Consider the following 13,555-nt stretch of genomic DNA (forward strand, 5'->3'; position numbering starts at 1 on the left):
TGTAAAAGGTTTAATTTTGGTCGATTTGTAAACTTGTTTGGGTATCCAAACCAATGTATTTTTTTATTTGTTAGGCAAGCGATTTTGTTTAATGAATAAATACTCTTAACCAATTGAATTTCAAGCTTCTCACATATCAAAATTCCTTCATAAAATTTCTATATAATTCTCCAAAGAAAGCGATTGTCTAGCAAAACACATGTAACTCAAGTAAGTAAAAGCGTTTACTTTTAAGGAGGTAATTTTCACTCATTTTAGCTTTATGCACGTCTCTTTATTTTTGGTCGTCGGATTGAATAAATCAATCGAAATCAACGGACTGAATTAAATAAAGGAAAACTAATGAAAAAAATATGAAAACTTTGAGTTTTAATGATAAAGACAAAATAAAGGGTAAAGTGAATAGTACCAGGATTGACTTTTTAGTGTAAAAATGTGGTTTTTCTTTAAAGTGAATAGCACCATAAACTTTTCGTTAAAACTCCCGTTAAATAAAGATGTGTGAAGCTACAAACGGTGTGTGTTTATCTCCCCCTCTATTGTTCATATTCGTCTAAAATGAGAAAAATGACCATCAATGTGCTAGTTATGGGCCAGAAGCCCAAATTTATTTGGGTTACATAGAAGGAACTGAGCCGAAAGTCTCCTTGAGGTTGGTAGAGTCAAGGCAACCTTCGTCTCCTACTCTCTCTCTCTCTCTCTCTGCGTCTCTCTCTACAGTTTCTGTTGATTGCATCAATGGATCGAGCACAGCTTGTTCTGCTAGGGCTTCCACTCTTCCTCTTCTGCACCGACCTCCTAAACTTCTTCACTCCGCCCCCTCCTCCGCCCCACAAGCCTCCCCACCACCACCATCCCCACCTCCAACACCAACACCAACACCAACCTCCTCCAGTCGCCAAAGAAACCCTAGAGTTTCCCTCACAGGTATTTCAATTTGAATTCCTCTTAAATTCCCAATCGTTGTTGCAATTGATTGCATATTTTTATCGTATTCTAATTCCCGTTTGTAATTCTTTGGTTTTATCGGATTTCAGAAACCAAGCGCTTTCGGTGCCATCGGCGTCGGCAGCACGGTCAAGATTAGCTTCTGCACTTCTTGCTCTTACAAGTAATTCTCTTGTTTCTTTTGTGATTTCTTGAATTGGGGTTTTAATTTTATGTCGAATTATGATGTGGGATAATAGAAGATCAACTTGAACAGCTATTCATTTGAAATTGAATTGTTATTCGGATCCTGGGGTTTATCAGTTAACCTGTAAAATCCTCTTGATTTATCTGTTAGCTCCGAATTAGTGCTCCGAGAATATGTGGTTTTCTACTTATTTTGCTCTGAACATGTTAGATTGGATCATCGGGGTTGGGCTATATTTACTTTTCGAAAGAATTTGCATTTGGTAGGGGAAATGCGGTAACAATGACGAAGATGTTGGAGGCTTCTTTTCCTGGAATCCATGTTGAACTTTCGAACTATCCCCCACCCCTTCCAAAGCGTTTGGTCAGCAAGCTGGTTCCGGTTGCTCAAGTTGGAGTTTTTGGGATTATAATGGCGGGCGAGGGCCTCATCTTTAAAATTAAAAAAAAAAAAAAAAAAAAACTGGCCTTGGGCCCGTGCCTGGGGAAGAAGAGGAGTAGGCCAAGGGATTTTTGGGCCGTGGAATCGGACCAAGCTGCGGCCCGCTGGCTGCTGTTGCTTCTTTTTTTTTTGGGCCGTGAGGCCTGATACCTTTTTTCTTTTTCTTTTTTGTTTTTTTATTGCTTTAAGGGCCTGGGCCGGTGTCCTGGAGGAGAGAGAGAGAGACCGAGAACTGCTTGGGCCGTGAGGCCTGTTGTGCCGCACCCTTTTTTTTTTTTTTTTTTTTTTTTTTTTTTTTCAAGTGGCCGTCTAATGAATTTTCCTTGCATCTTTGTAGAATTTCTTCAAGCATGTCTTCCTCAAGTCATAAAAACGATGATGGTGTGCCGCCATTGAAGGAGTTGGGTAGCTATGGTCTCGCCATAGGCTCTTTGATCATTCGAGCAAGGGAGATCATGACTGGCCAGGGAGACTTTGGAGATAAGTGGAGAATGAGAGTCTGATTCTTCCCCCAAGCTACGTGTTCCAACGATCTTCATATCCGTTAAGTAGGCTGCTTAAACTCTCGACTGCTTTGTATTTGTGCTAAGCTGCTCTCTAATTTTCTGATTGTCTCCCACTGCTTTGGTAGATTTGGAGTTTAGCTCAACTCTTAAGACTTCTCCAGACATGAAGAAAGTGCATGTCGCACTGGGTATCCCTTCGAGTACCGTGAGTGGCGTTGACTGCTTAATCCTTTTCGTAGGGAGAAATGTGGGCTGCTTTCAAGGGAGGAGATAAAGCGGATCGAGGCAAAAGCATTAGCTTGTTTGATCGCCATCGTAGAGCCTGCTGTAAGTGAAGGTGGGAAAAAGAGACCTTCCACGCCTGCTCAAGAGATGTTAGCTGATAAAAAGCCAAAGACTTTTTCCACTACTTGCGAGGGTTCGCCGGCTGCCCCTAAGCTTATGATTGACTTGACTTCTCCCAAGGGTGAGAATGATAAGGCTGCTAGATCCATGCTGATGACGTCTGTCATTCCAAAGGTGGCTAGTTCGATTGCTGATAGGATTGCTCAGCGTAGAAGTTCCTCCGATTCAAGTAAAGTATGAAAGTGCAGAAAAGGAGAACGGGTGTTACATACCTCAGATTCAAGACCTTGAGCATGCCGTCTCCAGCTCAGCTACTTACGCAAAGGATGAAGAATTGATCGTTGCTTACAACCAAGTGATCCACTTCAAGAAGGTTGTTGATAGGCTTGAGCCTCAAGTGTTGGAACTCCAAAGTGCTTTGAAAATCAACGACAATCTGAAGAAAGAAATGGAGGAGCTGCAGCGAGTCCGTGGTTGTCTGCTTAAGGAGAATGAGCAGTTGAAGGGTGAGAAGTTTGAGTTCGAGGCTTCGCTTACTCAGAGTCAAGTTGATTTCTACAAGTTGGGTTATGTGGACCATCTCTTTGGGCAGCCGTCTGACTTTGAGCTTTTTGGTAAAGACTTCGAGACATTCTATATTTCTCTGGAAGACTTGCTCGCCTTTACTTTTGAGTCTTCTATTGGTGAAGTAGTCGAAGAAGTTGGTGCCCAGGTTGGGGCAGCTGAGGGTAAAGCGGCGGATGGTGCCACTGTTTAGAGCGTTACGACTGCTGAAGGTATGGCGACTGAGTTGTCGTGGGATGTCCAAGCTGCTGAAGAGTAGTCTTCTAGGTAGCCTTTGAGATTTTCTTTGTTTTCCTTGTTGTTTTTGCTTTGCTTGAACTCCTTCGATCTTTGATAGTTGTTTATCAATTTTGTTAGAAAATTTAATAAAATTGTTTCCTTCACTTTTCTCCATCTTCGCTTTTTTTGTTCATGCCCTAACCTTTAAACTTTATAGACCAGTGGCAGACGTGCTACTTTTCTATAAGTAAACAGGCCCGTGTAGCCTATGCAGCCATAGGTGTTGGTGTAGAACTTTGCAAAGTTGTTAGCCATAGGGATGGTAGCCGGACGCCTTACTTATAGAAGCAGACAAGTCCGTATAACCACTAGGCTGTTAACCTTGGCTTTCTTCAATTCCGTAGGTTGCGTAGTAGTTATCACAACACTTTAGGACTTGGTGTAGGTTGTTCTTTGTCCTTGATGATGTGTGGACCCAAGACCGTAAAAAGTGGGAACAATTAGAGGTAGCATTGATCCAAAATGGTGCTAAAGGCAGTAGAATATTGGTGACCACAAGAAAACATGAGGTTGCCGATATGATGAGAGCAACAAGTCACATGATCAGTATGGGAGAATTAAGTGAACAATCTTGTTTGTCAATCTTCAATCACATGGCCTTTTATGATAAGGAAGTAGATGAGTCTAAGAAGTTTGAAGATATTAGTCAGGAAATTGTAAAGAAGTGTAAAGGTCTGCCTCTTGCTGCAAAGACTTTAGGTAGTTTGTAAATGGTGCCTATTATATTGTGCTGTTTTTCCTAAAGATTATGAGTTTGACAGAGATTGTTTGATTAATCTTTGGATGGCACAAGATTATCTTAATTTGAAAGGGAATAAAGATAAGGGAATGATTGGTTAAACATATTTTGACAACTTAGTAGCACGTTATTTTTTCCAAGATTTTGAGAAAGATCGTGGCAGTGGTAAGGTTATAGGTTGCAAAATGCATGATATTGTGCATGACTTTATGCAATTTCTCACCAAGAATGAATGCTTGATTATTGAGAGTAAGAGCTGATGAGTTGATATTTTACCCTTATCTTAGTATTAATTTATTGGTTATTTTGTGAGATTTTTGATACTTTGGATTATAATTTTCAATGTAGGACATTCGACTTCCTCTTAAGCATAAAGTGAACAAACGGATGAATTTTGGAGTGATTCCAATTGGATGATGTTCGTGTGCCTTTCAAGATGATTGTATCAAAATTTCAGATTTTTCTACTAAGCCGTTTGACTGTGGCGAATAAAAGAAGGCCAAGCGCGCAACTTTCCCATATTGACATTTATGGACATTTTGGGTATTTTGGAGGTCAAGATGACATATTTTGAGGAAGATTCCTTCTTAGGATTTGTAGGAGACGTCTCAAGCTTTAAAAAGAAACCTTTTGGGACTAAATCGGAGTTGATTTGGTTGGTCAAAAGACTAATTTTCTGAGAACTTTGAATTTTAGTTCAAATAGGAAACCTTTTATTTCCTAGTTATATTATTTTATTATGTTTCCTAGTTTCATTCTAGGACTTTTTAGGGTTTTATTTTGTAGAAGTATAAATAAGGCTATTTAGCCATTAGAAATGGGGCATCAATTTGGAGAACTTTGCTAGGCTTTGACAATTTGTATTTCAAGGTGTTTTCTATCTTTTTTCTATTTCAATAAAATTCCTTTTGTTTTATGGTTGTTCGTAACTAATTTCCGTTTGCTAGGGTGAAACCTTGAGCCTTAGTATGAATATGTAGTTTTTATTTAATTGCTTATGCTATTATACATGCATACTTTGAATTATTAATCAATGTGCTTTAAACTGTGTTTGTGTCTTAATGATTCGTGACCATTAAGATGTTTAGATAAGTACTTGGATGCAATTCAGTTAGAATGCCACCAGGGAATTGAATATTGCTTCTTGTGATTAATAGTTGTAAGTTCACCTAGGGCGAATGCCAGGTCTTAGGGGTTGCATGGTTTTTCAAAAGGTTTTCACAAAGCGTAATGAGTCATGCATGTTTATTTTGATCTGAATGTCACAGACGGATTGCATGTTTGATATGTGTTCTAGCTTGAATGCCACAAGTAGAACATGCATAAAGAAAACCTAACCTTCAAAGTTGTATGGGTAATTCATAAGTAATTAGTAAATTTACATAGGATTGTTAAGGGGACGGCATAACCCTAGACATTTTACAATTTGGTTTTCAAAACGTTTTCCTTTGTTTCCTTTACTTTGCTAATTTCTTTAATCCTTTTAATTAAATTCGTTTTTATTATTTTTAGTTTCAAAATCAACCTTTTCCAATCTTTGTTTTCAAACAATTAGCTAAGAATTAGTTTAAATACATATTATTCATTCAATTCCTATAGAAAACGACCTTGCTTGAGCTACTATACTATAACTACCTTGTTCTCTTACAAGTATTTTTAAGTGTTTTTATCCTTACTTTTGCATGTGATAAAAATACCTATCAAGGGTGCTACCAATGAAATAGCAATATTGGATGATAAGGTTCGCCATTTGACCTTAACTTCAATACCCGGAGGTCCACTTCCACCAGCTATCTCATCTTCCAATTGCAAAAATTTGTGCACACTCACAACTTTTAAATCAGAAATTGATACATAAGCTCGGATTTTATTTTGCAATTGAAATGCCTTAGGACATTAGATTTGTGTGGTGGATGGACAAATGAAAATTGGTTTGAAGAGCTCCCAGAGGAGATTGGACAAGTGATACATTTGAAGTATATTGATTTGTTTAATAATGATGTTTTGAAGAAATTACCGGATACTATTTGTGAATTATACAATTTGTGTACCTTGCGCCATCTTGAGTGCACGTCACTTGAAAAACTACCTGATAACATGGGAAAATTGATTAGCTTAAAACATCTTTATATTGAAGCATGTTCTTCTCTCGAGTACTTACCAAAAGGGATTGGGAGGTTAACAAGTTTGCAGATACCGGATACTTTTGTTGTGTGTGGCGGTGACAAGGAAGAAGCATTACAATTTGAAGATCTGAGAAGCGAAAGAGAGAATCCGTTTTCTTACATAGAATCATTCATATATGTGTGGATATGGATAACATATCGATTTTTTTATATGAATTCATTTGATTCATGCTCAAGCTGAATGATGAAAAATTAGCATGTCCGGTTCTTTCGGAGGATGGATCTAGAATACTTCACCTATCCTAATAACAAAAAAAACTTGACCCTGTGTTAAGAGCTAAATTGGCTAAAGGGATGGGTCATAATTATTAGGGGGAGCCCGCTTGAAACTTCAGGGTAGTCTTGTCGTACAGGTTTCTGGGGATGTAAAAGATGTGAGTGACGTTGAGAAAGCTCAGTTGTGGGATCAAAGGCAACTTTTTCATCTCGCAATCGATTGTACATGCACTACAGGCAGACAAAAAGCATGTAGAAATATTGAATGTCTTTCGACCGCATAAAGATTTGAAGCTTTAGACATTCTTGGGCATACTGGGACCGCATAAAGATTTCATTTTTTTTTTTTTAATTTTTTTTTATGAACATGATGACGGCTGGCAACGTGGCAAGTTAGAGTTGATTGCGATGGCTAAAGATGAGGATGCCAAATCATGACATACATTCTGTTTTTAATTACCTAATTGTAATGTGCTATGTGTACATGTTAGTTAGAGTTGTTATTTCTGGTATGCCTATATATACCATCTCATGTAATTATTTCAGTTGGGTAATGAAAAGTGTAATATTTCAGAAAGATATTTCTCTAAGTTTCTTCATGGTTTCATCGCCAATTGCCTCACGGCTTTTCTCGATCCTCTTCTCTTCCGCTCTCCTTCTCTGATTTCTACCCGATTCGATCGCATTTCTTGCTGCGTTTGTCATTCCGATCTTCGATCATTGATCTAGTTTCTTGATTTCCATGGCATCTCCGTCTGCGACTGCTTCTCCTTCTGAGTCGGTTCCCATTCCAAACCCTAATCCCTTTTCAAACCCTAATTCCTCTCCTTATACCTCTCTCACAATCCAAAATATTGGTAGTATGGTGCCAATCAAGCTCAAGCGGTCCAATTACCTCCCATGGTGTGCTCTTTTTGCTCCAATTCTTCGGCGCTATCGTCTTCTTGGTATAGTTGATGGTACCGAACCTTGTCCGTCACCACTTATGCCTGATCGCACTCTGAATCCGGCGTTTGAAGTTTGGTATGAGAAAGATCAAAACCTCCTGATCTGGTTCAATTCCACCTTATCTGAGGAGGTGATTCCGTTCACCGTTGGTGTTTCGTCATCTCGTGATCTCTGGCTCAAACTTGAGCAACGATTTGGGGGTATTTCTGATGCGCATGTTCATCAGCTTCGATCACGTCTTCAAAGCATTCAAAAAGGATCACAATCCATGTCTGATTACTTGCAAGAGCTCAAAGAAATCTCAGATTCTCTCACTGCTGCTGGAGCCCCAATCTCTGATCGCGATCTCATTGCAGCCACTCTTGCTGGGCTTCCTGATGAGTTTGAGTCTTTCACGGATTCCATCATGCTTCGCTTATCCTCGACATCGTTGGATGAATTGCACGGCTTGTTACTCACCAAAGAACTCTCTATGATTCGTCGCAAGAAAGCTGCCTCTTCCAATCTTATTGAACCGTTTCATGCCTTATCGGTCAAAACTCAGCCCCCATTACTTCCCACCCCGCCTCAGGCGTATGTATTTCAGAATCAACCTCTGCAGCACTCTTTTCGGTATAATTCGAATCGTGGAAAGCCCAATCGCTTCTCCAATAATCGTGGTCATCGCGGTCATTATCGTGGCAACAATTTCTCCAATACCTACAATCGCCCCAATACTGTTGCTCCCTCTCGAGGCTCTTCTTCTGGTCCTCGAGCCCCTTGTCAAATCTGTGGCAATTCCAGTCATGACGCCCTTGATTGTTATGATCGTATGAATCCGGAGATTTCTGGTCGAATTCCTCCTTCCAAGCTCCAAGCGATGTGTGCTCGTTCCAGTGCCAAGTCTCCTCCTACTTGGTTGATTGATTCTGGAGCTACCTCGCACATCACCAATGACATCTCCAATATTCACTCTCCTACTCCCTACAATGGTGAAGACAAAGTATACATAGGTGATGGTAAAGGTTTGTCCATTTCTAATGTTGGTTCCTCTACATTCTGTACACCTGCTACTTCCTTTAAACTGAACAATGTTCTTCATGTACCTCACATGAAGCACAATTTGTTGTCTGCCTTTCAATTTCTCCGAGACAATTCTTGTTCATTAACTCTTGATTCTACTGGGTCCGTTGTTAAGGATCGTTCTACGGGGAAGACGCTTTTGCGGGGTTCAGTTGAAGACGGTTTCTATCCTCTGCAGTCCTCTCATCGTTCTTTCTCTGGTACTGTTTCTCCTTCACTCTCTGCCTCAGCTTTCGTCAGTATTAAAGCTCCAGTCAAGATATGGCACAGTCGGTTGGGCCATCCTTCTTCTCCTATTTTTCGCAAGGTTCTAGCTCGGAATAAACTTGCTCTCCATGGTACTTCTTCAGTTGATTTTTTCTGCTCAGATTGTGCTATAGCTAAACACCACAAGCTTCCTTTCAAGGCTGCAAGTTCCTCTGCATCCCACAGCTTGGCACTACTTCATTGTGATGTTTGGGGCCCTGCTCCTGTCCTTTCAGTTAGTAGTTTTCGCTATTATCTGTTGATCGTAGATGATCATACTAAGTATAGCTGGTTTTTTCCATTAAAAGCAAAATCTGAGGTGTATTCTACATTTGTAGCCTTCAAAACATATGTAGAAAATTCTGTTGGAAATAAAATCAAGGCTATTCGTTCAGATTCAGGGGGTGAATTTGTTAATTCTTCTTTGCAAGCATTTCTTCAATTACATGGCATTTCTCACCAACTGAGTTGCCCACACACTCCTGAGCAGAATGGTTGTGTCGAACGGAAACACAGGCATCTTGTAGAGACCGCTCGCACTCTTTTAGTTGCATCTCATGTTCCTCAACAATATTGGGTTGAGGCTATCTCTACTGCTCTCTATTTGATCAATCGATTGCCCATATCTGGTCTTCTTTCTTCTCCGTGGGAGTTGCTATTTCATACTGCCCCAGATTATACTCGCCTTAAGATCTTCGGCTGCAGTTGCTATCCTTGGTTAAAGCCCTATGTCTCTTCTAAGTTGGATGGTAAAAGTAAGGAATGTGTTTTCCTTGGCTACAGTCTACAACACAAGGGCTACAGATGCTTGGATCCTCTCACCAACCGGGTATACATATCCCGGCATGTATTGTTCAATGAGACCGTCTTTCCCTTTTCACACACTTCTATTTCCCAGTGCTTCCCCTCACCTGACCCTGCTTCTCCTGTCATTGATCTTCACTTCCCTCTTTCTTCCTCTTCGCCTTCTCCTGCTCCTCCACCTCCTTCCCCTGTTGTTTCCCATATTTCCTCACCCTCCCCTTCTCCATCTCCTGATCATTCTATTGATCCTTCCTCTTCTGTAGCTGCTTCTAACCATCATCCCATGGTTACTAGATCCAAGAATGGTATTTTTCGCCCTAAAGCTTATTCTGCTACTAAACACCCTTTACCATCCACTCTTGATTATATTCCCACTACTTATACTCAAGCTTCCAAGCACAGTGACTGGCGATTAGCTATGCAAAATGAATTTAATGCTCTCCAAGCTACTGGCACTTGGTCCTTAGTTCCTTCTTCTCCTTCTCAAAATGTGGTTGGTTGCAAATGGGTGTTTCGCATTAAGAAGCGGCCTGATGGTTCTGTTGAACGATACAAGGCCCGATTGGTTGCCAAGGGCTTTCACCAACAACAAGGTCTGGACTATCAAGAAACCTTTAGCCCTGTCGCTAAACCGGTCACTATTCGAATTCTGTTAACTGTTGCAGTTCAGTACAATTGGTTTCTCAATCAGATTGACATCAGTAATGCTTTTCTTCATGGTGACTTACAAGAAGAGATGTTTATGCAACAACCTCCTGGTTTTACTGATTCTCATCTGCCAAATCATGTGTGTAAACTTCATAAGTCTCTCTATGGCCTTAAACAGGCTCCTCGGGCATGGTTTGATAAACTCTTTCACGCTCTCAAGTCCTTTGGTTTCACTCAATCCTGCTCTGATGCATCTCTCTTTGTTCTCAAGGTTCCTTCCCTCGTTATTGTATTGGTTTATGTGGATGACATATTGATCAGTGGTCCTAATCCGGCAGTGTGCCAGCAGGTTATTCAGCAACTTGGATCTCTGTTTCCTGTCAAGGACTTAGGTCCCCTTCATTATTTTTTGGGATTGGAAGTTCAACGCTCATCAAAGGGCTTATTTCTTCATCAAAGCAAATATCTTCTAGATTTGCTTCAGAAATCTAAAATGGACGGTGCCAAGCCATGTTGTACTCCTCTTGGCACTACTAAACTGGATCACAGTGGCATTCCTCTCTCCAATCCTACTGCATATCGATCCCTAGTTGGTGCCTTACAGTATTTAACTTGGACTAGGCCTGATATCTCTTTTGCTGTCAATCAAGTCTGCCAGTTCATGCATAATCCCACTGACGTTCATCTGCAAGCTGCAAAAAGGATTCTCCGATTCCTCAAAGGCACCTCTGATCATGGTTTATGGTTTCAAAGAGGTTCTCTTCATCTTTCTGCTTTTTCTGATGCAGATTGGGCTGGTTGTTTATTCGATCGTCGTTCCACCAGTGGCTTTTGTGTCTATCTTGGCACCAACTTAATCAGCTGGAGCGCTAAGAAGCAGCCTACAGTGGCTCGATCCTCCACTGAAGCTGAATATCGATCTCTGGCCCATACTGCAGCTGAAATTACCTGGATCTGTAAGGTGTTTCATGATTTTGGTTTCCCTTTATCCTCCAAACCTACAATCTGGTGTGATAACATCTCTGCCATCTCTCTTGCTTCCAATCCTGTATTTCATGCTCGAACAAAGCACGTTGAGATAGATTATCATTACATTAGAGAGTTGGTTCTTGCTAATCTGCTGCAAGTTCAGTATGTGTGTACTGAGGACCAAATTGCTGATATTCACACTAAGTCTTTGACCAAGAACTGGTTCCTTCTTCTTCAATCCAAGCTATCCCTTGGAACTCCAACTTGTTCCCAGCTCAGCTTGAGGGGGTGTAAAGATGAGGATGCCAAATCATGACATACATTCTGTTTTTAATTACCTAATTGTAATGTGCTATGTGTACATGTTAGTTAGAGTTGTTATTTCTGGTATGCCTATATATACCATCTCATGTAATTATTTCAGTTGGGTAATGAAAAGTGTAATATTTCAGAAAGATATTTCTCTAAGTTTCTTCAATGGCCACTTGAAAGGTGCAATGGCTTTAGAGCTGGAAAGTGATTTGTTCGCTGAATACTTGAAGTAATGGGTCCCGGTTAATTAGTGCGAGTTATAACTTGTAAGTATAAAGCGACTGACTTGATTGGTTTTGGTTGTTTTAGGTGGCAATTTCTTCCAAGTTTGGCAAATGTCATTATTTCCAAAATTGTCATTTGATAAAAACATCATGTAATATAAACTTATAAATAATATATTTATCAAACTATTAAAAAATATATATTAGTATCTAATATTTCAATATGCTTCTATAATGTGACGATAATTTTTTTTCAATCTCACAAATTATTGATACCATAGCCACATCACAAATTTTGTTTTTGAATTTTTTTTCCTATCTAATGTCGCAGGATATTTTAAACAATTCTAATTTACAAGAATTAAAACAAATTTTGAAAACGGCACACTTTTTGAGACAACTGATAAAATTACCATTAACAAAAGCTCTGTATTTGCAAAACAAAGATCAAAGACCATTAACAATGAATGATAAAATTACCAAATGATCAAATGCAATATAAAGACCATTAACTAAGAAGTCTTTGTTTATGTTTATCACCCACTTGCTGGCATAGGTCTTGGTTTATTAGCAATCTTAGTTGTTGCTTGAAAATGTTAACATGATCGCAAACTATGTAATTCGTTTTATTTTATTTTAAATGTTATCGTTTTTATATTAACCACTTGTTAAGGAGACTCTCTAAAAAAATCACGTCCCACATTTGTTAATATTTCAATTAATTTACTCTCTACTGCTTTGAGCTGTAAAAATCACTTAAATTTATAAAAATAGAAATTTTCAAAATATCCTTAAATTTAACATTTCTTTCAAGGTTAAAGCGAGACAAAATCAGTATCAGAGAGTAAATTTTAATACATTAAACTCAATTAATGATACTAATTGAGTTTAATGTATTATAATTGACTAATTGGAGAGATTTTTCTGTGACATCCCACATCGCTCAGGGGAGTGATCCTTAAATGTATATTCTTATCCCTACCTAGCACGAGGCCTTTTGGGAGCTCACTGGCTTCGGGTTCCATAGGAACTCCGAAGTTAAGCGAGTAGCGCGCGAGAGCATTCCCAGGATGGGTGACCCATCGGGAAGTTCTCGTGTGAGTTCCCAGAAACAAAACCGTGAGGGCGTGGTCGGGGCCCAAAGCGGACAATATCGTGCTACAGTGGTGGAGCGGGCCCGGGAAGTGGTGCGCCCCGGGCCGGGATGTGACATTTCAATGTACTTGGAACACGGAATGGTACACTATGTGTCTCTATACAAGTGGTGAGATTCTTGTGTTAAAAAATTAATAACATAAAAAAGAAAATTTCATGTAAGTTATATAAGAACACGTAGTGTACCAGCATGCGTTCCTAGCACATTGAAAAATCTCTCTACTAATTGAGTTTAATCTTCTCTATAAAGCCAACAAGCCCAATGAATAGTATTTTTTGGTGTCACAAGCTTCACCAAAAAGAATTAGACAAAAATGCTCCTCAAACAAAAAACTTCAAAAGGAACTCAAAATAATGGCATCAAATGTGGCATGGGTATTTTCGTTTTTAATAGTATTTTTTAATAATTATTTTTTTGTACATTTTTTTTTTCTATATAATTAGTAACTCACAATAGGTTATGATTAATGTGATTCAATCATTTGTTTATCCAATATTATTTTCTCTATTTTTAAACACGTTCAAAATATCTTAAGAGGCGCCAATTATAAAAAGGTATTTCACACGCGGATAATAATGTGATTAAATTAGTTGTTAAATGACTGTGTTTTTTTTTTGTTTGAACAAACGATATTATCTACACTAAGAGGAAGAGAGTGGGTTAAGCCTCACAATAAGTTAGCAGTAATATGATTCAATCAGTTGTTTATTAATTAAATATTATTTTCTTTATTCTTAATGTAAATTCTATAGAGACCTATTTTTATTGTGAATTC

At 39.1% G+C, this 13,555-nt stretch overlaps 1 protein-coding gene across 3 annotated transcripts; it reads left to right on the forward strand.

Moving 5' to 3' along the window:
• Positions 1-491: 491 nt before the first annotated feature.
• Positions 492-3,312, forward strand: LOC125470223 (selT-like protein). 3 transcript variants are annotated; one of them, XM_048568995.1, is made up of 4 exons: positions 521-927; positions 1,038-1,111; positions 1,914-2,124; positions 2,208-3,312. In XM_048568995.1, the coding sequence occupies exons 1-3, from the start codon at positions 739-741 to the stop codon at positions 2,077-2,079; spliced, it is 429 nt and encodes a 142-aa protein (XP_048424952.1). In that variant the 5' UTR covers positions 521-738; the 3' UTR covers positions 2,080-2,124; positions 2,208-3,312. The 3 variants fall into 3 exon arrangements, with proteins under 3 accessions (XP_048424950.1, XP_048424952.1, XP_048424951.1); XM_048568994.1 differs by having other exon boundaries at positions 522-927; positions 1,914-2,120; XM_048568993.1 differs by lacking the exons at positions 1,914-2,124; positions 2,208-3,312 and adding an exon at positions 1,402-1,865 and having other exon boundaries at positions 492-927.
• The last annotated feature ends 10,243 nt before the right edge of the window (positions 3,313-13,555 follow it).

The sequence above is a fragment of a genome, unplaced genomic scaffold (genome assembly GCF_019419815.1).
Source record: "Pyrus x bretschneideri cultivar Hongxiangsu unplaced genomic scaffold, Pyrus_bretschneideri_v1 Contig5, whole genome shotgun sequence".
NCBI classification, from domain to species: domain Eukaryota; kingdom Viridiplantae; phylum Streptophyta; class Magnoliopsida; order Rosales; family Rosaceae; genus Pyrus; species Pyrus x bretschneideri.

Bases quoted from the DNA above. Each gene is read 5' to 3' on its own strand.
- LOC125470223 (XM_048568993.1), top strand. From the start codon at position 739: ATGGATCGAGCACAGCTTGTTCTGCTAGGGCTTCCACTCTTCCTCTTC. The intron at 928-1,037 runs GTATTTCAATTT...ATCGGATTTCAG, and splicing joins CCCTAGAGTTTCCCTCACAG to AAACCAAGCGCTTTCGGTGC. The intron at 1,112-1,401 runs GTAATTCTCTTG...TGCATTTGGTAG, and splicing joins TGCACTTCTTGCTCTTACAA to GGGAAATGCGGTAACAATGA.